The sequence below is a fragment of the Nanorana parkeri genome, unplaced genomic scaffold (assembly GCF_000935625.1).
Source record: "Nanorana parkeri isolate BGI_ZX_2015 unplaced genomic scaffold, ASM93562v1 scaffold1476, whole genome shotgun sequence".
Taxonomy (NCBI): Eukaryota; Metazoa; Chordata; class Amphibia; order Anura; family Dicroglossidae; genus Nanorana; species Nanorana parkeri.
In genome coordinates, this window is record NW_017307744.1 from 349415 (window position 1) to 372653 (window position 23239).

General features: G+C 43.0%; 1 protein-coding gene across 1 annotated transcript in view; it reads right to left on the bottom strand.

The window, feature by feature from the left end:
• Positions 1-3103, bottom strand: part of GAS2L1 (growth arrest specific 2 like 1) — a 25878-nt gene extending 22775 nt beyond the window's left edge. Inside the window, exon 1 of the mRNA XM_018570194.1 lies at positions 2466-3103. Coding sequence (XP_018425696.1) covers positions 2466-3089 — 624 coding nt within the window. The 5' untranslated portion in view covers positions 3090-3103. The remainder of the gene's footprint in view (positions 1-2465) is intronic.
• Positions 3104-23239: the final 20136 nt, after the last annotated feature.

The window sequence follows — 23239 nt, forward strand, 5'->3', positions numbered from 1 at the left end:
ATATATATATGTTTTATTATATACGTATAATCTTCTACAAATAAACATTTAATCCAGAACAAAGAATTCCCAAAGCAGTATGGGAATTTGCCAAAGAGAACACAGCCAACAAAGCTTGCTTCGCAGTTCCTTTTGTAAGATTCAAGTTAGGCCTACCGAGAGATTTAACTGCTTTTTGACTGTTATCTCATTAGCATCATGTCGATTTCCTTGTGCTGGTAAGTAGATGACTGTCAACAAAAGGTTAATTCACTCAGTAGCAGAGAAACTTAATTAGCAGTGTAGACCTCTAATGAGGGTTGAGTTACTGCTGAGATGAGTTCCCACGTTTCTTCAGCAGTGGTGAAAGGGATACAATGCTTCACATGGGAGAAAGAGACTAGGGTGACAGCTGTTGGTTGGATAGTATACTACATCATTTTACTATACATTTTTAAAACTTCAAGTTGATTTTAATGTGCTGGCAATTAAATGACTGCCAACAAGTAGTTAATCACTTAGTAGCAGAGAAACCTAATCAGAAGTGTAGCCCTAGCCTTAAATCTGATACTGAGAACTCTAATGAGGGATGAGTCACTGCTGAAATGAGTTCTCAAAACGTTTTTTAGCAGTGGTGAAAGGGATACAATGATTTACATGTAAGAAAGAGACTAGGGTGACACCTGTTGGTTGGATAGTAAACTACATAATGTTGCTATCCCTTTTTTTTTTCCTTTTTAGTCCTGATCATGATCAATAAAGAAAGAATTGTTACTCCACACATAATAGTAAAGCTAAGATAAAACATAGGTATACTTTTAATGGTCTCTATACCACAGCACATACACTCTCATTGTGTAGTGACATCAGCACTACCACAAAAATGTGTACATCCAAGCTGGCCATATTGCTTTTTATAATTTTTATTAAGAGTACCCATGGAAGAGGAATGGCATGGAATGCATACAAGATTTTTCACAGGTTAGTCATTTTTTTATTACAAAGAAGCAGGAACACCATTAACAACTGTGAGTAACAGGTCACATATGCTACCGTGTTTCCCCGAAAATAAGACACTGTCTTATATATTTTTTGGCTCAAAAAAACACACTAGGTCTTATTTTCAGGGTAGGTCTTATTTTTTTTTTTAATGTACAACAATCCAAAGTTAATGCAAATCCAAATCCAAATGAAATAATCCAAAATGGCAAAGTTAAGAATAGGGTGATCAGGGAAATCAGGGGTGCCGTACCTTTCAAAGAGCAATTTGGTAACCAATCGCGCTTTCACTAGTATTCCTCACAGGCGGAGTGAGTTTGGTATCACTCCGCCTGTGACAGGAGGAAGCATCGGCTTATGCGGCTCTGCTCCCTCCGGTGCCGCCTTGCTTCCTCTAGCGCTGGCTTCGTTGGCACCGCTGATTCTCTCCTCCGGCTCTTCAAGTTCCCCCTTATGCAACCACCAGCCCTGGGAAAGGTCACAACTAGGTCTTATTTTTGGGGTAGGTCTTATATTTTAGCAAATGCCCAAAAATAGTACCAGGTCTTATTATCGGGGTAGGTCTTATTTTCGGGGAAACAGGGTAGTTTATGTAGAAAGGTGCATAATGAGTGCTGACTAGCAGGATTTATTTTTTTATTAATAGCTTTTATTCCCTTTTAGAATCCATTTATGTTCCAATGCAGCATTTCTTTTGGCTTAGGGCCATAACAGAGCCTGCAATGAAAAACCATGGCTTTGTGATGGAACTGTGATATTAGCTTTCCCCTAGCCAAAGAAAGGTGACAAGTGACAGCCAGAGGAGTGTGTGTTTAGCAGTAGGACTGCAGCCTCAAAGAAAACATCTTCAAAATTTCTGGTATCTTGTTTCTTGTGAAAGTAAACCATTATATTTTTGGATAGGTATCAAGTATCTACAGAGAAGAAAGGCCACAACAATGTAGATTTGCCAGAATAACTAGTACATCAGGGCTTATGTTTTCAGTTCAAACTCTAACAGGGTTATTCACAAAAGGGTGAAGAGTTTGGGGAAGGCAGGAGAAGTGAACAATCTAGGAAAAATTCTCCCAATTGAGCTCACTTTCCAGTTCAGGTATGTTGTCCTAGATTGCTCACTCACTGCCTTCTCCAAACGCCTAACCCTTTTGTGAATAACCCTGTTAATCTCAACTATACACAGTAGAGCACATTTCAAACTACTCAGAAGGTGAATCTTACCAGATTTCAAATCCCATTTTCCAGGGCTGGTTTGAAAAGAACACATAACGTGTCAACTGCTCTACTTTTTCTCTGCATTTGTGTTTAGTAAGCTCCATTTTGAGCATGAATGTATTATAAACAGTTATTAGTACAAACCAGAACTGAATGTATTCAGTTGATCAGTACAAAACATTGTATCTTATTCAGTTGGAACACAATGATAACATGCATGTTTAAAATACTTTAAAGAAGCTGAAAGGACAGTATAGACTACATAAGCTTCTTACCAACTCATCCAAGTTCTTGAGATCATATATGGTACGTGGTGGCTGAACAGGAATCGGCGCCCGTGGATACTTGCGCTGGTCTTGATTTGGTTTGCCCCGGCTAAGCTCCTCATCAATCTCTTCTTCCATCTGAATGAGCATTGGTGCTGGCATACCAAAACGTGCCCCACGTCTGGCCACCTCCAACAGACATAGCACAAAGCTCTTCTCCCCTTTCCTCAGTACCAAATCATTGGTCTCAAACATTAATACCTCTGGTATGCCAAGCTCCTTGCGGCACCAGCTAATGAAGTTAGATACGTTGTCCCTGGCCATGAATGAACTTGCGATGGCTCCTTTAACCTGAAATGTTACATCCTTTTGCGGCAATCTCATGCTAGTAGCAGCTTCTGGATACTGTTTTTTAAAATCTTGTGCCAGACGATTGAGATTATTAGCATGCTGACAAAGTGTGTACCCTGTCTCCAGAGCCTCCATGAAAGTGCCAGCGTCCATGTCCAGGTCATACAACATATTGAGCCAGTCAGTGAGATCTTCTTTCATGGCTTCAAGGTACTCCTCGCTGGAGCGGAAAGGTCGTATGCTTTTTGAAGCAGATGACTGAATTTGGCTTTGGTCTGCCATCTCTTCTCATTATTCTCTTCCGTCACCTGCAGAGCATTTTGCCAAAATATATTAGCACCATAGACATATTGTTTATAAGGACGTATCATTTTATATTCAAGCATTATAGCTGAGCTCCAGACAACCAGCTAAATACACAGATGAAATACATTCATAAAAAGTTTTTTACTCGCTAAAGGAGTTGTCACACTGTTCAGCAAGTTCTCTGATCCAGCCACATCTGCCAGACAGCCCAGCCAATTCCTCAATCTCCACTGCACTATTACTTCTGGGTTAAACGCACACCCCAGCATGCTGACTGGACAATAAAGTAACGGAACAGTGATGCCAACTCTGCTGTCTGCACCTGTCAGTTTTGGCCAGCCCCATGTCAGCCTGAGTACTGCTATACAAGGGATTGCAAGGGCCTAGTATCAAGACAAGTTCAGGTACAAACACAAGTTTGATTAAAAAATACATATAGTGAGTTTTAATGAATACATAACTGAATCAATTGGTATTTCTTAACAGCAACTTGGAGAGATGAATTTGGTGGGGTTAACACTATGTAAATAAACTCAATAACAGTACAACATATGCTGAATACCATATCTTGGAAATATACTGGACAGCTGTGGCAAAAAAATGCTGTATCATCATTGTAAACAATCTCCAACAGATTACATACCTACTGGCCCGTATCATCAGATGATACAACCCTAGACAATATTAGGCTAGTTAACAAGGCAGTACAATGATTAATGATAGGCAGAATGCAATGACTCAACGCAGCCAACACATTTCTAATAAGATAAATCTTAGAACAATGAATTCTCATTGGCTACTCTTGTCTGCTGCACTCTGCACATTGCACTTTGCCTTTTTAATTGCATTGTTATGTGTTTATTGGTAAATATATTCAGTTTCACTACAGGCATGTTTGCATGAAAAATATATTTTATGAACACTGTATATGCCAGCAAGTGATTCCATATCTCACTGTAAAGTGTTGGTGAGTAAAGATCATAGAGTTTAAAAAGAGAAAAGAGAGATTACATTCACTGAACCTAAACAGTGCCTTAGGCACATACCTCTGCATGGATTATATATACAGCTTAGATTACTTACTAATAACCAGAAAGGAGTGTAGGATAATTATATGGTGATCCTTACCTGGAATAGAATGTTTTTACTGGCCTCAACCACCCACCATCCTCAAACATTATCAAGAGAGGGGGGCTCTGGTACACTGACTTTTCATTGGCAGGGACTGGCAAACTGATCAGAATGAAAGAAATGATGGATTCCGCTAAACACAGGAACATTCTTAAGAGAAACCTATTTCAGTCTGCCAGAGATTTGAGACTGGGACAGAGGTTCACCTTCCAGCAGAACATTGACCCTAAGCATACTGCTAAAGCAACACTCAAGTGTTGGAATGGCCTAGTCAAAGCCCAGACCTCAATCCAATTGAGAATCTGTGGCATGACTTAAAGATTGCTGTACACCATCAAAACCCATCCAACTCAAAGGAACTAGAGCAGTTTTGCCTTGAGCAATGGACAAAAAGTCCAGTGGCTAGATGTGCCAAGCTTATAGAGGTGTACCACAAGAGACTTGCAGCTGTAATTTGTACAAAAGGTGGCTCTACAAAGTATTGACTTTTTTTTAGGGGGGGTTGTCTTAATTCTTGTTTGTATCACAAGAAATAAATATTTTGAATCTTCAAAGTGGTAGGTATGTTGTGTCAATCAAATGATACAAATCCCCTGAAATTCTATTTTAATTCCAGTGTGCTGATGCTACAAGATAGAAAAATTGCCGGGGGGGGGGGGTTATACTTTTGCAAGCCACTGGATTATATATTAGGCTCAGGTTACATACAAATAAACGAGAAAGGACAATCACAGTGTAGCTGTATTTGGTGATTCTTACCTGGACTAGAAAGATTTAAGTGGCCTAAGCATGTGCTCCTTCCCACCCTGTATAAATACAATCCAGGGAGGGGAGCTCTGATCCACTAAACCCCCTAAAGTGTCAGTCTCCTCCTGTCCATGGAACTCTCTCTAGTGCCACCCATCCTGAATAGTGCCCTAGACACATATCTCTACATGTATTATAGTATACACTATATTACCAAAAGTATTGGGACACCCCTCCAAATCATTGGGTTTAGGTGTTCCGTGAAATTTCCTTGCTACTAAATATTCCACGGTCACCTATTAGTGGTACTATAACAAAGTGGAAGCAACTGGGAACAACAGCAACTCAGCCACAAAGTGGTAGGCCACGTAAAATGACAAAACAAAACACAAAAAGATCCCCAGCGCACCTGCCAGCTAGCCTGCAACAAAAGGGAAGGGAACTCTTAAGGCATCAGCATACCAAGACATTTTGGACAATTTCATGCTCCCAACTTTGTGGGAACAGTTTGGGGATGGACCTTTCCTGTTCCAACATGACTGCGCACCAGTGCACAAAGCAAAGTCCATAAAGACATCGATGAGTGAGTTTGGGGTGGAGGAACTTGACTGCCCTGCACAGAGTCCTGACCTCAACCCGATAGAACACCTTTGGGATGAATTAGAGCGGAGACTGCGAGCCAGGCCTTCTCATCCAACATCATTCCCTGACCTCACAAATGCGCTTCTGGAAGAATGGTCAAACATTCCCATAGACAGGCTCCTAAACCTTGTAGACGCCTTCCCAGAAGAGTTGAAGCTGTTATAGCTGCAAAGGGTGGGCCAACTCAATGTTGAACCCTACGGACTAACAGTGGGATGCAATTAAAGTTCATGTGCGTATAAAGGCGTCCCAATACTTTTGGCAATGTAGTGTATATTATATATTTAGCTTAGGTTACATACAAATAATTAAAAAAGGACAACCACAGTGTAGGAGATTATATGGTGATTCTTACCTAGACTAGAAAGATTTCAGTGGCTTAAACATGTGCTCCTACCCACCCTCAATAGATACAATCCAGGGAGGGGAGCTCTGATCCATTAAAACCCCTACAAAGTGTCACTCTCCTCCTTTCCATGGAACTCTCTCTAGTGCCACCCATCCTGCACAGTGCCCTAGCTAGACACATACCTCTACATGAATTATATATTTATCTTAGGTTACATACAAATCATTAAGAAAAGACAACCACAGTGTAGGAGATTGATATTGTGATCCTTACCTGGTATAGAAAGTTTGAGTGTCCTGAGCCAGTGCTCCTCAGATACAATCCAGGAAGGGGGGCTCTGATCCACTAATGCCCCTACAAAGTGTCACCCTCCTGCTGTCCATCGGAACTCTCTCTACTGCCACTTCATCATCAGGACGTCATCGTGCTTCCAAATCCTCTGCTGTCACTTGAGCTCCCTCCCTCCCTCCTTTCTCCCTCGGTGACCCAGTGTTGTCCCTTCCTCTGTCACAGCATGTTCCCCGTTGTTGTAAGGTGGCAGGCGATGAGTAGTGTGCCTCTTCCTCTGCTGACAGGCTCCCGTTCTTCTGCAGTCCGGGCAGGGCAGGACAAGCCCAAGGAGGGGCGATGGAAAAGAGAAGAGCCTGCTAGAGACGGAGCCTCGCCCTCTGTACAAGGTTAATCAGGCAATGTAATCCTCTGGCAGCCGTGGGGAGTGCTGGAGGCACTTGTGTCCCCGCTGTCACCTGAGTCACCAGGCAGCATCCTTGTCACATTGTGTCACTGTGCCTTCCTTCCTCCCCTGGACCATGAGCCTGGAACTGCTGGATGCCCCCCTCCCTGTAGAGTTTAGCTGGGAGCTCTGGGAGGGACAGCATCGTCTAGAAGAGGGAGAGCTTCATTACAACTTCCTGCCAGCCACACCGGGGTGTCCATTCATTACTAAGAACAAGGAGGAGGGAAGGGGACATCCTAAATGAGATCAGCTCTGGGACAAGCCCCTCTTGTTCTTCCTCTCCTGCTCATACCCCCACATCATCGTCTTTATGATTGTACTCTTAGCACACAATTACAGGGGACACAGCCTATCATTTTTTGCCTCTATTGTGGCTCTGCCAGCAGCTGATCTGCAATAGCAGAGACTTTACAAACTATGTATGGACACCCCTTAGTATCTGAACATCCCCTTACATTTCTAAAAAGTGTAAATCTGCTGCTTAGTTCACAGGCGATCCCCAGGACAGTAGAATTACCATTCCCATAGTAAGCTCGGTTCACAAAGCTAATACACCAGGATAAACATCTTCTTTTTCAAAGAAAGTGACAGTTATCCTTCTCTGTAACCAATGAGATTTGAAAGTGACAGTCACGTGGCTGAAATAAAGATCCTATCTTGTTTTAAAGCTTTGTGAATTTAGCCTTGTGTATGATGAATGCCAAAATCTGTAACAAGCAAATGAAGGACTTTGTAAAAAGGTGTAGCCTTCAGCTACACAGCACTCCCCTGCACTCTGGAGTACATCAGCCTGAGCTTTAAGGATGATCTCACGCCAGGCAGGGGAGGGCGAGGCTGCCTTGTTTCACGACTCCAGACTGTTTGGCCTCATTCCCAAGTTTAAATATTTTAACGTCTTGGCCAATGCGGAAAAAAGAAATAATGGCTGGGCTCTTAACCCTTTGCGGTGGAATCTATTCTTCTCTAAAGTAATCAGTTCACTGAGCCGATTGATATTTTTCAGTCGATACTACCTTAAAATGGATCTGGTTTCTCGCAATGTCATCTGAACTAAGCATTCTGCAGATTCATTATTGGAACTGAATCTTATTTCATTTTCATCTGAACTCGGGCACTTGTATCAAATTATTTTATTTGTTTTTATAACCGATAGAAGTATGCAGGGGCCAAAAATAAAATGAAGCAGTGGTGGCCCATGCTAAGGCCTAGTTCTATCAAATATGGTTCAGAATAGATATTTTACATAATAAATGAGCACTGATTTGTGCCTTTTTTATAATTATTATAAGTGATTAATATAAAAAATATGTATAATTTATTTGTGTCTGGCTGATCAGGTCCAAAGCACCTGGTCCTGAATTGTAGTAGGTCAGGATGGCACAATTTATATAATCTTAGAAGCAAGCTGTTCAGTCTATGTTTGGACACATAACATATCATTAAATATGATTTGACTGGGCAGGACAGCTGTCTTTCACAACATGACAACTGTGTGTTAATGCATGAAATAAAGGGTGTATTCACATTAACTAAAATTCTGTGTCTCGATGGACACTGGTGGGTTGAATAAGTTCACTTTTTATGTGGCTAGGAACTATAGTAGTAGATATGCCATTGGTTGTTTTTGACTCCTCCCCACCAATAATTACAAGGGTGTCCCCTCTTGTTAATAGGTTCTATAAATATTATGGAATATTTATCAAAGACAACAATTCTGACAGTATAACAACCAGAAGATGTTAAATGCATGCCAGCTACCCTAGTGCTTACTGAGTTGCGATGTCTGATTGTATATGTTAACACTAAGTTGGACACAATATTTCCTACTGGGGTGCAGAGGTGAACAGTGTAGGAAGAGGGATGCAGAGGTGCACAGTGTAGGAAGAGGTATGCAGGGGGTGCAGGCGTGAGAAGGGTAGGAAGAGGGATGCAGGGGTGCAAAGAGGAACAGTGTAGGAAGAGGAATGCTGGGGTGCAGAGATGAACAGTGTAGGAAGAGGGATGCAGGGGGGTGCAAGAATGTATATGCGGGTGGGGCTTGTATATGAGCCGAGCCCAAGGGGCCCCATAATATTGTATTGCCCGGGGGCCCCATGTTTTGTCAGTCTGCCCCTGGACCTGGGCTTTATGACATTAAAGCCAGCGACCTTGAAGCAGGGTGGTAAACCAGTCCTTCAGATAAGAGATTCGGTTGGTCTAGATTGGCCCAGGGAGTGTTTTCCAGAAGTTTGATCAGGTTAGAGTATTAAATCCACCGGGACCAAGCTGAAGCTATGAGTTTCACTAGAATGCTCTCCATTTCGATCCTGTAGAGCAGATGAGGAAGGAGTTTCAGAGGAAGGCAAGCTTTACTGTTTAGTTTACTTATCCCGCAGGGTCACCAGAGCATCCACTGCTTCCACCAAACAAACTAAGTCCAGTTTATAGTTAAATCTAAGGCCAAGAGGTCCTAGTGGCTAGTATCAGTGGCTCAGGTCCTGAATGACTTCTGACTGTATGGACTGTTCCCCTCAGATCCAGGTACCGTCAGCTGAGGTGATTTGGCAATTTTCCACACTTGGTATGCGAATGGTGGTCAAGGCTTTTATATGGCGTTCTGCCTAGTATAGAATCCTTTCTACCTCTTTTGCCACAGCCAAAGTTGTGGTTCTTCTCTGATGGTTGATTTATGGCACTTATGTGGCATTGTCTGACTGGATCCTGATTGGATGGAACAAAAACATTTGCCTGAGCTGTGTCTAGGACCAGACCCAGATACTTCAAGCAATGTGTCAGTTCCAGCACTGATTGTTAGAGGTTCAGGATCCAACCTAGGTTTTCTAGGTATCCCATGATAAGACTACCCTGTGGCTGTAGGATGGGGAGGATAGCACAAGGGCCAGACTCTTAATGAACATTCGGCTGTGGACAAAAAGCCAAAAGGTAGGGCTACAAACTAATAGTGTTGATTGCCCACAGAAAACTAAAGGTAGCGTTAATGTGATGGAAAAATGGGCCCATGCAATGACACATCCTTAAAGAGATAAGAGAAGCAATAGGCAAGTACATAGTGGGTGGCTTTCCATTTTAAACATGTTATGTACAGTATTAAAAAGTGTATTTATGGTCTCTTTAAACATGGAAGTTCATTCAGTTGACTAAGGTTCCTCAAGAGCAAAAATCATCCATTAAGGACTTGTAACTTTCCAATTCAAAGAGAACCTCTACAGCAAAAGGCACTGAAGCAGCTACAACTGGATAAGGCAGAGGAGGGGGCCACATCTGATGTAGCTATGCAAGACTCCATGGAGTGAGTTGACTCTAGCAGAGGACAATAGACTTTCATCATACATATAGGTGTGCATAGGACAAGGGGGAGTACCACATCCCAAATATCAGCAATAGAAAAAAAAGAGGAAAAAACCCGGACTTTTTAGGATCCCCAAGGATCACAAAGTGATCCAATATTAAAAAACATCAGTTCATTTCAAATCTTTGTCAGTACATATATTGACCATTATGCTTCATCAACTTTAAATAGACTTACAACAATCTCCTAAAAATGGCAGCGTCAATGCTGTCTAGCTTTTAACCACAGGCGCGGACAGAGAGGGATGAAAGGGAATCAACAGGACCCCACCACAGGGGCCAGAAAAGCGAGGTACATTCAGATAAAGCCAAACATTCTATTGGATAACAATATGTCAAGATCTTCTTTATAGTATATGAGCCGGACCTATGAAAGCCAATAAAAATGCCTACTTTAACTGGGCTTTATCGAAGATTTTATCAGTAAGACTGGCTTTTTCAAGGGGATACTTCCTCTTAAAACAGGCTTTACACTTACATATCTACATTTACAAAACTGCATATATTATTCATTCTCCACAACTAAAAAACTGTCTGTTTACTTAAAGGATAATTAAACCCTGGGGTTTTTTGCGTCGGAAGTTCTGAAGATTCTCGGGCAGCCGCAAAGGATGATGGGGCGGGCGCATGTGCTGTAGAAATCTTTGGCCGGGAGAAGAGGAGAGACACAGCGTAAGTCAATGCAGGCAGCCTGACAGCGTGCACCCGCACAGGCACCGTGCGACACAGAAGACGCAGCAGTCAGAGCTGGATCAGAGACCGGCACTCGCTTTGGAGGGACTCCTGAAAACTACCGGAAAGAAGAAGATGAATGGCTCAAAAGGGCATCATTTAAGGTAAGTCCCTACACCAGCCTAGGGGGGGAGAAAAAAAATAGACTTTAATGTCACTTTAAAGTGAAACCAATTTTGCACATTTATTACACTACCTACTCTCAAAAAACACTTTCCTGCAAACACAATAGCAATAATAGATAGTAGTGATCCTTAATTATTTTACATTTAAAAATAATGTAAACAATATATATACAATTCCAACTATGTGGACACAAGGACTGGGGCACCCAAGCTCCACAATGACGTCCCCGTCTAGTCTTAACGGGACATCACATGACCTGATTTTTTTTATATGTATAAAGAAAATCATATTTGTGTGGGAATACCTACACCAACAGAATGAAGATGATTCTTCATTTCATATAATTGTCATTCAGATAATTATTGTTCTAAAAAAAAGGAGGGCTCCATGAGGCACATGTGACCCATTCCCAATCTTTTACATTTAGGTCGGTTATCAATAACCACTATGGGGGTTTGTGACAACAATTTTAGTTGCAAAGACCAAAATGTCATGCTAACTAACCTCAAAGTGTGCGACAGTTTAGAGAAAATTTAGAGACAAAATAGTGGCAATTCTCCTTACATAGTCATTTACATATGAAACATAAACCAGAATTAAAAAAATGTGTCATGATATGCACAGATGTGACTGTTAAAAAGATGCTGATGATGTAATCAAATTGGTAATTGTGCCCCTATATACCTACAAAAAAGAGCATGAATAAACAGAGGGGTGGGACCTGTGTCCCTCAACGGACTCCAAGAAAAGGATTTTACAGCACAAAAATCCTATTTTCCAGTTTCACTAAGGGACACATAATTTTTTTGAATTCTTAGACTGTGAGGATGTCCAAAGACAGGCAACATAGCAACCAAAGCTAACAGTAAGAGTGCACAACAGGGGCTGTCTACTTCTTAAGGAATTCATCCTCAATAGGATATTGTTGGGCAAACCATTTAGGGGGAGTAAACTGTTTTTCAGGGTGCTCCCAGTCAGTCTACATACTACACAGGCTGTAACAGCAAGTGAACTGTAAAGGTTTTTGGCATTTTGAGGGACATGTGACATTAGGACGGGTTGACACAGGAGGTTCTGGCTGTAAACCTCTGCACTGCATTCACAAGAACAGAAATAATGTGCTTGAACTTGGGAGAAATATATGCTTACAGGTCCTCTTCATGAGTGGATTCTTCAGAGGTAGAATTATCCTTCTCCTCTAGAGATAGATTAAGGTTAAGATGGAGTGAGTCAGAGGGGGTCGGAGAGAGCAGCTTGATTCTGCGGTCTGAAGCCTGGAAAGGTCAGCCATTTTCCCCATTAACACAGACATAACAACATTAAAAACCTTTCTAATCAGAAAGTCAGAGAAGGGTGTCTTAGAGGGTGCAGAGGAGGACCCTGAAGCCAGCAGTGAAGGGGACAGGGAGCAAAGCATGGGACTAGGAAAAATGGTGTCCCCCACAGCAGCAGTGAGAGAATGCCGAGTGTAAGGTCCCTTTTAAACAGGTATCTTCAGTTCTGATCAGCAGGGGATCCGTACAGTACGTAAAGTTTTTCCCTCCATCTTGCGATGAAGAAAAAATCTGAATTTTAGGACCCATTTTGGTCTATGAGGAGTCAGATGTAAATAGAAATGTGTCAGTTTACATCAGATTACCAAAGGTCTGCCATGATCAGGTCCACCAAAACGGAACTCTGTTCCATTTGGTTTCCCAGACCTGACTGTTTAGAGCCGGCTCCCAATAGACTAACATTGGGCTTCCGATCAGATCCACCTGAAAAACTGACAGGTAGACCTGATTGGAATGCTCGTGTGAAAGGGCTCCAAGACTGACAGGCAGCTAATTTAGGGAGGTTTAGCGGTGAGATCTTTCAAACTTTAGGAGACTGTGTGAGTTGCAGCAGCAGGAAGTGTGTGCCTATAACAAGTGTGCCCCATGGACAGACAAAATGTAGGGCGTATTTGCAGTACAAGCACCATGAGTGAAGCTGCGCAGGCGCGCTCTGAGAATCCTACCTAAAAGGTATAGAAAAAGTGCGTCAAATTTAAACTGACACCACTTAAAGTACAACTTCTAAAGTGTACCAGGCACACATTTTAACCCATTAGGGGACAGGGCTGCTGCCTAGGTACTTGGGCAGGTCATTACTTTTTTTGCCTATCCTGAGGGTCTTGTGGACCTCACCATGGTCACGGCAAATGTCAGGGGAGACATACCAAACAACCTTTATCCATAGATGGGAATATCCCTTAGGGGGGTCTTCAGGGTAAGGGATCTGCCCTGCAGCTAACCACATAATATACAAAGAGTACCATGCAGGGCGCCTAACGCAGGGTTCATCGACTGAGCACATTACATGCAGCCCTGCATCTTGTCTGGTGGGGTCCGGTCCGCCAAGGCACTGCTGAGGAGATAACCAATTCAGATAGGTACCACAGTGGCATGGAGCAGTGTTAGGTAAACTTGCTGGAAAAAGTATAGGAGTAGTATAAAATTGTGTAAAAGGGTGTACTTCTCTTAGCTGAGAGAAGGCATTCATCACCTTAAAGACACTAGTAAAAAACTGAGGTAAGCTGGGAGTGGGAGGTGTTATGCAGGGCTGGTCCTGCAGCTTTGATTGATTTACCAGTGTCCAATCAACTGAAAGTAGCTGTATAACCCAGTGGTATAAGGGGTAACTTCATGTGTCCTGTGATGTACGATCAGGAAAGTGTGTTGCAGCCCTTAAAGTGACATTAAAGTAAAAAATGTTTTTCCCTTCCCCCAATGTTAATGTCAGCACTTACCTTAAATGATGTTTTTTCATCCGTTCTTCCTCTTCTTTCCTATCCTTTTCATCTGTTCCTCCAGCGCTGCTGCGGGTCTCCGATCCAGTGCTGACTCCTCTGTCCTTGCTGGTACTTCCTGTCACACGGTGTCTGCATGCGTGTGCACGCGTCCATAGACTTACCTTTTGTCTCTCCTCGCGTCGCGGCTGAAAATGTGATCTGCGCATGCGCCCGCCCCAAGATGCTTTGCGGCCGCCCGAGATTTTTCACATTTTTGGACGGGAGCGCGCGGGGAAGACACGGGTAAGTATTAACCCTTTTCAAAGCTTTTTTTTTTTTTAACACTTTTTGCATATAGCTACTGCTTGCTGTAGATATATGCAAAAACACCCGAGGCTTTAATGATCCTTTAAGCATTATTTACTGCTTGTTAAGTAAGTGTGAATATTTGAAAGTTCATAGCCTGGCTATCGTTCTACTTCTAGTTTAAGGGTGTAGCAGCAGCTGGTGTTAGCCATACTGTTGAGACACCTAGTGCGATGTTGCAGGAAGGGCAGAATGTCCCCTGAGAGGTGAACCTTGGAGAATTCTGGAGACCAAGAGAACTCTGCATACCCTCTGAACAGACCCTAGAATGCAAATACTAATACAACATTTTTCCAACAATGTTTGCTGTGGTAAGTTGCTGGCACAGCAACTTTTGCACATTTAACAGGTGACGGGATATCATAGTGGTTCCCAAGCTAAATGTGATGCAAATTTATGGAGTCACAGGATTTTTTAAAAGAACTCCAGGATTTTTTTTAATTAACCTTTGCAGTGCGGGGGTAGCCGTTTGTTTTTGTCTAGGGTAAAAAAGTTATGCTCACCTGAACCTGGAGCCAGCTTGTTCTTAGACCGGTCCTTCCAATCTCTCTCCCCCTCCGCTGCAGCAGTCTAAGGTCCCTGATGCATCATGCTCTATACATTGTGTACAAATGTGAGGATGCTGAGAAACATTCCAATGCTGCAGCATCTGGAGGGAGCGCTGTAACAGATGACTGACTCAGAGCTCTGGGTGACTATAACTTTGTTATTTTTGAACCTAGACAAAAACAAGCATGTAATCCTTTCAGTACAGGGGTAGCCCCACTGCGAGGGTTAATATTTTTTTTCCTGGTGTTCTTCTTTAAGTTTTGGATATGATGACAAATGTCAGTTTTGGGGGTTTTTCCCTGTCTATTCCATTTTGGACATTTCCTTTTACTTCCTGTCCCAGAGACTCAACAGAGTCTCAACATTAGAAGATTTTCCCTTTCCTCTTGTTCTGATGACAACCCTCACTTCATTTTTTTGGCAACACTGGTCACCAATAAAAATAAAGAGGTGAATCTCCCCAGTAGTGAAACAGACAGCAATTAAAGCTTGAATGCCTAACCCTTCTCCACTCTAACCAAAACTAAAAAAGGTGTTCCTTAGAGAAGGTTAAAAAAATTGTACTCACTGTAAAATAATTTTGACCTTTGGGTTATACTGCCACCTATAGGAGGATTAGTTACTGGTAAACAAAACAAATGGTAAGCCAGCAACTCCCACCTACTACAAGTATGCCTTTGTAGCAAAGCAGCACCTAGAGCATGATCGTTAACAAAGAGGGATGCAACCTGTGTCCCTCAATGGACTCCAAGAATAAGGATTTTATGATGAGTCCACTAAAGGACACAGAAGGTCTTTCACCTTTGGAAAGTCCAAATGGAGGACCTTTTGCTGAATGTCCTCTCACTCGAAGCTGGCATCAGGTGAGGCTGCAATGTTCACCTGATAGAACTTAGAGAACAGCCTTGCAAATGCAGCCAGACAGCCAGTTGCTTGATGCCGAAAAGCCCAAGAAACACTCACAGATCTAGTAGAGTGACTTGACAAGAAAGGTTAGATGCTGATCCTTGAGAACTTAAGCTTGAATTATGGTATGTCTGAGCCACCTAGAGACAGTGGACCAAGAAGCCGGTGTACCATCTCCAGGGACCATCCAGAATGACAAAAGGGAGACAGTCTGAGTGAAGCAGTGACTGAAAAATAAACTCTCACAACCTAAAGCACATCTAGACAATTGAAGGAAATTTCATTTTGGTGAACTGGAGCTAAACAGAGGGATGAAAGAGCGATGTTCAGGTTGAGGTGAATGGCAAAAACGATCTTGGACAAAAATAACGTTCTGATCCTTAAAACCACTTTATCCCTATGCACAGCCACAAAAGGTTCCTTACAGGATAAGGCGTAGTCTACACAGGCTTCAGCTTGTACAAGAGCAGTGTGTGAACAGCAAGCTATTACAGAGCATTTACCTTTAAGCCATACAGGCAATCTGTGTGGAGAACTTCTGGCAAGCAGTACTGTCAAGGGTCTTGTTCAGATTCAACTTCAGACATGAGTAGCTGACCACTGGGCCTCCAGGCTCAGGCCCCAGTGTCCAGGCCTAGGCCCCCAGCTCAGGCCTGGTCCATTTGTCTCTTCAGCAGCAGGCATCCTGCCCCCAGGCCAGGAGGGCCCCAGGGAAGGGTAGAGACTGTTGCATCAGACATTTATATCCTCTCCCAGCATGCATCACTGCTACTGTCCTGCAGTGATTGGCTGGGAGACATAAATGCCCAAAGCAATCCTCATTGGCTGTTTCAGGGTAGATCCTTAAAGACATCCGTAGAAGGCGATGTGCATCAGACACTTCTTGGATGGGGGTTCTGCAGTCCCAGCACTTTAACCAAAGTGTCCTATGCATATGTACTGACAAGAGGCCCATGCAGCAGATAAGCTGGGAAGCATCTAGAAAACCATGAAAAATTAAGTTTTAAGTTTTAGCCATTTGATCCATGCGTTCTAAAAGCAAAGGATCAACCTCGGTAGTTGTTAAATCTCTTCTATAGGCATTCTGACAAGCCATGGTTTGGCACAGTAAGGTCACAGACAGAATGGGGTGAAGAGCATGGCCTGCTAGCCACAATGAAGTGTTGGAGAGGGTTTCCAACCACTTATTAGTTGGTTAGTTGGCTGTTTTTATTTTACAAAGTCCTTCCCAAAGGGGTACAAGGATAATACACACTTGGGGGGAGGAATCAGCTTGTCAAGGTGTTTCCAATCTTAGTAAAGAAAGAGTTGAAACATCAGGTGCACTGGGAAAGTCTTTGTGGTCTTAGTGGCTCTAAAGGACCGAAGACTGGAAACAGCACTGGTAGAAGCAATAGTTTCGGAGTGGTGCACAAGAGTTGGAACAGTCTTCTCAGGGGCAATCACTTCTGGAAAAACTGTGAAGATATTCAGAATCAGACAGGGCAGCTGCTTTCCCCCATCTGTATGAAGCGGGGATCCAAGGAGAAGTGAAGCACTTCAGCCGGTGGGGGTGGAGAAGGGAGCCGCTGTCACAGCAGCATGGCCGAGCGGTGAGAAGAGAGCCGCTCGGCCAGGATCTGACAGCCGCGGCTCTCTCTCTTCTCTCTCTTCTCACCGCTCAGCCATGCTGCTGTGACAGCGGCTCACTCCTGCGCCAACTTCCCCCCGCCGGCTGAACCGCTTCACTTCTCCTCGGATCCCCGCTGCATAAAGGCGGGGGAGAGCAGCAAGGATCCAGAGGAAATGCTGCAGGCTGTGCTCTGTGCGTGCACAAGCGGCGGAGGATCTGTACACTGGAGCGATCATCTGATGTGTCCCCAGTTATGGATGAACAGGATGTGCTTTGCATCACTTCCTGTTTATTCATGAGTTTCTCAATGGGGAGTAGCACTCTGTACAGGGGAAACCCCCCCCATTGTTGAAAGTGGTACAGTCTAGCATTCTGGCAGTATCATGGGAAAGGTATTTCAGCTGTTCTTCTTCTTGTATCTCTTGTATCTATCAGTGTGTGTTGCTATCAGCATCTTAACAGACATATTGTATAGCTCTCTCATGACTTTGTGCAGCCCTCTAACAGTTTATTCCCTTACACAGTTTTGCAGCTAAAATCTCTGGAAAGGACCACTTTTTAGATATAAAATCACATAAAAAGTTGGGATTTGTTTTATATTTACTTTCAAGAGGCATTGCAGGAAAAAAAAGTGAAATAAATCTACTGGAATCCAGCAAATTGCTGGTCAGTGTATATACCTCCGTTACATTTCTGGTCAGTGTACATACCTTTGTTACATTGCTGGTCAGTGAGAATACTACTGTTACATTGGCGGTCATTGGAAGGCCTAACTAATTCTCTTCTCGCTCTCTCTCCAGGCTCCCTCTCTCCTGGCTGTTGCTCCTCTCTCTTTCCTGGCTGTCTCTCTCCCATTTCTCCCCTGGCTCTTTCTCCTCACTCCCTTTTCTGTCTGTATCTCCTGTCTGTCTCTCCTCGCTCTCTCATCTGGCTGTCTCTCCTTACTCTCTCTCCTGGCTGTCTCTCCTCACTCTTTCTCATGGCTGTCTCTCCTTGCTCTCTCGGCTGTTTCTCCTCTCTCCTGGCTGTCTCCTCTATCTCACTCCTGGCTGTCTCTCCTCTTTCTCTCCTAGCTGTCTCTCCTGTATATTCTCGAAGCCACAAATCGCAACAGTGTTCGGGTTTTGCTTGAAGAAAAGGTGGCAACCCTACTCCGTAGGGAATGCCCAGACATACTGACTTGACATAAATAGTGGAGTCTTGTGTGAACTGGAACACAGGTAGTCTGTGCTTGAATCTACCAGTAGCTGTAGGTGACTGTAGAATACAGTCCTGGCCAAAAGTTTTGAGAATTACACAAATATTAATTTTCACAAAGTCTGCTGCTTCAATTTGTATGATGGCAATTTGCATATATTCCAGAATGTTATGAAGAGTGATTAGATCAATTGCAATTAATTGCAAAGTGCCTCTTTGCCATGAAAATGAACTTAATCCCCAAAAAAACATTTCCACTGCATTTCAGCCCTGCCACAAAAGGACCAGCTGACATCATGTCAGTGATTCTCTTGTTAACACAGGTGTCAGTGTTGACGAGGACAAGGCTGGAGACCACTCTGCCATGCTGATTGGCTTAAAATAACAGACTCAAAAGCTTTAAAAGGAGGGTGGTGTTTGAAATCATTATTCTTCCTCTGGTAACCATGGTTACCTGCAAGGAAACACGTGCAGTCATCATCGCTTTGCACAAAAAGGGATTCACAGGCAAGGATATTGCTGTTACTAAGATTGCACCTAAATCAACCATTTATCGGATCATCAAGAACTTCAAGGAAAGAGGTTCAATTGTTGTGAAGAAGGCTTCAGGGTGCCCAAGAAAGTCCAGCAGGCGCCAGTACTGTCTCCTAAAGTTGATTCAGCTGCAGGATCGGGGCACCACCAGTGCAGAGCTTGCTCAGGAATGGCAGAAGGCAGGTGTGAGTGCATCTGTACGCACAGTGAGGCGAAGACTTTTGGAGGATGGCTTGGTGTCAAGAAGGGCAGCAAAGAAGCCACTTCTCTCCAGGAAAAGCATCAGGGACAGACTGATATTCTGCAAAAGGTACAGGGGTTGGGCTGCTGAGGACTGGGGTAAAGTAATTTTCTCTGATGAATCCCCTTTCCGATTGTTTGTTTGGGGCATCCGGAAAATACCTTGTCCAGAGTAGAAAAGGTGAGCGCTACCATCATTCCTGTGTCATGCCAACAGTAAAGCATCCTGAGACCATTCATGTGTGGGGCTGCTAATTGCTGTTACTAAGATTGCACCTAAATCAACCATTTATCGGATCATCAAGAACTTCAAGGAAAGAGGTTCAATTGTTGTGAAGAAGGCTTCAGGGTGCCCAAGAAAGTCCAGCAGGCGCCAGTACTGTCTCCTAAAGTTGATTCAGCTGCAGGATCGGGGCACCACCAGTGCAGAGCTTGCTCAGGAATGGCAGAAGGCAGGTGTGAGTGCATCTGTACGCACAGTGAGGCGAAGACTTTTGGAGGATGGCTTGGTGTCAAGAAGGGCAGCAAAGAAGCCACTTCTCTCCAGGAAAAGCATCAGGGACAGACTGATATTCTGCAAAAGGTACAGGGGTTGGGCTGCTGAGGACTGGGGTAAAGTAATTTTCTCTGATGAATCCCCTTTCCGATTGTTTGTTTGGGGCATCCGGAAAATACCTTGTCCAGAGTAGAAAAGGTGAGCGCTACCATCATTCCTGTGTCATGCCAACAGTAAAGCATCCTGAGACCATTCATGTGTGGGGCTGCTTCACAGCCAAGGGAGCGGGCTCACTCACAATTTTGCCTAAGAGCACAGCCATGAATAAAGAATGGTACAAAAACATCCTCCAAGAGCAACTTCTCCCAACCATTCAAGAACAGTTTGGTGACGAACAATGCCTTTTCCAGGATGATGGAGCACCTTGCCATAAGGCAAAAGTGATAACTAAGTGGCTTGGGGAACAAAACATCACAATTTTGGGTCCATGGCCAGTAAACTCCCCAGACCTTAATCCCATTGAGAACTTGTAGTCAATCCTCAAGAGGCGGGTGAACAAAAAACCTCACAAATTCTGACAAACTCCAAGCATTGATTATGCAAGAATGGGCTGCCATCAGTAAGGAGGTGGCCCAGAAGTTGATTGACAGCATGCCAGGGCGAATTGCAGAGGTCTTGAAAAAGAAGGGTCAACACTTCAAATATTGACTCTTTGCATAAACTCAATGTACACTAATTGTCAATAAAAGCCTATGACACCTATGAAATGCTTGTAATGATACTTAAGCATATCATAGTAACATCTGACAAGAAGATCTTACAACACTGAAGCAGCAGACTTTGTGAAAATTAATATTTGTGTCATTCTCAAAACTTTTGGCCAGGGCTTTACTTCCAGATATTCAGGGCTCTCGCAGGAACCAGGAGAACCTATGCCCGTTACCTGACTGTAGAGACTTCCAGGATTCAACATAACCAGCATGAATCTACCAGTAGCTGTTGATAGTAGAAACATCTTCCAAACAAACAGTACAGCAGAGGTGAAGGAAAACACATCCAAACATCCATTCTCCTGATGTCTCTAGAAAAATAAATAAATGATGGAATTATCCTGTGCTGGCCAACTTTTTCATTGCCAGGGATCTTTTCTCCTGTAGACCGCAGTATAACTTGACAGGGGTCTATTCACCAAGCTGCCAAGGGCAGCAGAGTGAATGACCGATCTGAAGTGAATCCGACAGTCTCCTGTGTTCCTCAATGGATGAGAGACCATGGTTCTCAAAATGCCCTGTTCACACTACACGTGTTTGTATGCATTGTGTAAAAATGCAGCACATCTGTCGCTGCTGTCCATCTGTCCCTGCTTTTACTCCATACATATGTGAATGCATGTCGATTGCACTACAAATTGATCTTCTATGCCTGTGTACATTATCCCTTAATCTGTTTACAAGTTTAAAGTGGAATTCTGGCCAACAGAGACCCACAGGAAAAAAAAATAATCTGTCAGAGGTTTGAACCTTACCTCACTGTTCTAAACGAAAGTTTTGCTAGAGTTGTACTCTGTCACAACAGATACTAAACCTTGTGAGTTGGGTGTAAGATAAATTAGGTAATTTGCTTGGAAGGCAGGTTATAACTGGGTGGTTATTGAAAGGAAGTGTGCTAAGTGCAGGCATCTGCTATGGTATACAGAAACGTTTCTATTTAAAACAGTGTGTGGAGCTTATCTCCTAGAACAGATGCTAAACACAAAGGTGTGAACAACAAAGGTGATCAACATGTACAAATATCACAACTTTATGGGAATTGCAGGAAAGAAAATGGGTGTAAGAGAAACCCAGAAAGCTGGTTGTATTTATAAAGCAGAACATAAACTGCTTGAATTTTTTCCAAGCCCTGCTTCCCCAGTTAAAATTCAAACAGTGCGTGGCCCCCTCAGCACCTTTCCATTCAACAAGTCAAACAGGGTTATTCACAAAAGGGTGAAGAGTTTGGAGAAGGCAGGAGAAGTGAACAATCTAGGACAAAATAGCTGATTTGGAAAAATTCTCCAGTTCACTCATGTTGTCCTAGATTGTTCACTTCTCCTGCCTTCTCCAAACTCTTCACCCTTTTGTGAATAACCCTGTAATTTTCAAATCAAGTCAGTACGAAAATTATCAGCTAGACAATGACTGCAGCTAATTACCTGCAGTCATTGTTTGTGTATTCCGACCATGGCACACCCGCCACTGTCAGAATATAATAGCTAAATGGAATGGATGGGGGATATCGAACGTTCTCTCGTTCAGCCTGTGGGTCTGAATGAGAAAAAACGGTAAGTGTGTGGCCAGCTTTATTCTAAAAGATTTCATTTTTACAATGTAACTAGCCATGTCCCTTTTTCTTTCACCATCTACATCTAGTAGTCTTGAAATAATCACATTACTGTTACAGCGGGTCTGCTTTGTAAATACTGTTTCTATTATTTACAACACTACATGAGGTGCGGGGCATTTTACATACTGTATGTTGTTTATCTCTATGGAAAGTGTATTCTGATGGAAACTGCCACAAAGATTCAGTATTTTCTTTTTCTCTATCATCCATTGAGGGACACAGCTCTTGAAAAATTCTGATACGTAGGGTTATGCTGCTGCCTCTAGGACAAATTGACACTTAACAAAAAAATAACTGTCACTTTAAGGACATAACACCTCCAACCTCACACCTGCCAGTTTCGCTTAGTGTCCTCAGGAGAATGGATGTTCTTCTTTTCTGCTTTTTTGTTGTTTTACTTCTTGGACAAGATTCTACTACCAAGGGCTGATAGTTAGTTCATGCCGGATAATGTTAAGTCCGGAGAATTCTCTCTAGCTAGCTGACATGACAGAGATTCATACCGGACAAGTTAAATCCTGGGAGCTTCTCTTGTCTTCAAGATGCAGGTCGTCTAAGGGTCTCAGTACTTATGATTCATCCTGCAATGACCCAGACTTCCCTTGGTCTTTCTACAAGTATTCCTATTTGATGAGGGGAACAGGGCCATGGAGTCGTATGTACATAAGTATTCAATGGAATATAGAGAGTGATTTATTCCTACTCCTTTCATTTATGTGCATCAGGCCATCATGTCCCTGATGAAGTCGTTGATGACGTACCCACTTAGGGTGAAGTTTTGTGCCGTGGTGGTGGGCGGAGCCTTGGAAGCACAGGAGAGAGCATTGAAGCTTGGATAGTGCTGCTCTAGCCCCGTGGATTGCGTTTACAGTTTTTATGCACACTAGTACTACTTTTATGCATTTCATTTAATAATGTTTTATCCTTATCATATGGTGTGCACTATGGGCTGTCTTTGCTTTTTGCTGTACAATAACTTTTTTCAATATTAGGGTAGTATCCCATTCATTAATAAGAGGATTAACGTTGCTAGACCTTTCATTTTAAGTCCTTAATAAAAGGTGAGCAGTTTTCCATGTCGTGTATACACAGCGAGCACCTGAGAGGGATTTAACGGGAATCACCCTGGATTGTGACAATCACGAAGATTGGACTGTGTATTTAGAGCGTCACTTTATTGTACACACTTTTTATGCATCTATTTTTGAAATGGCAACACCTTTTTGTGCTATTGTCTCAAATTGTGAACACAATATTGCAATCATTGGCCACGAAAGTTAG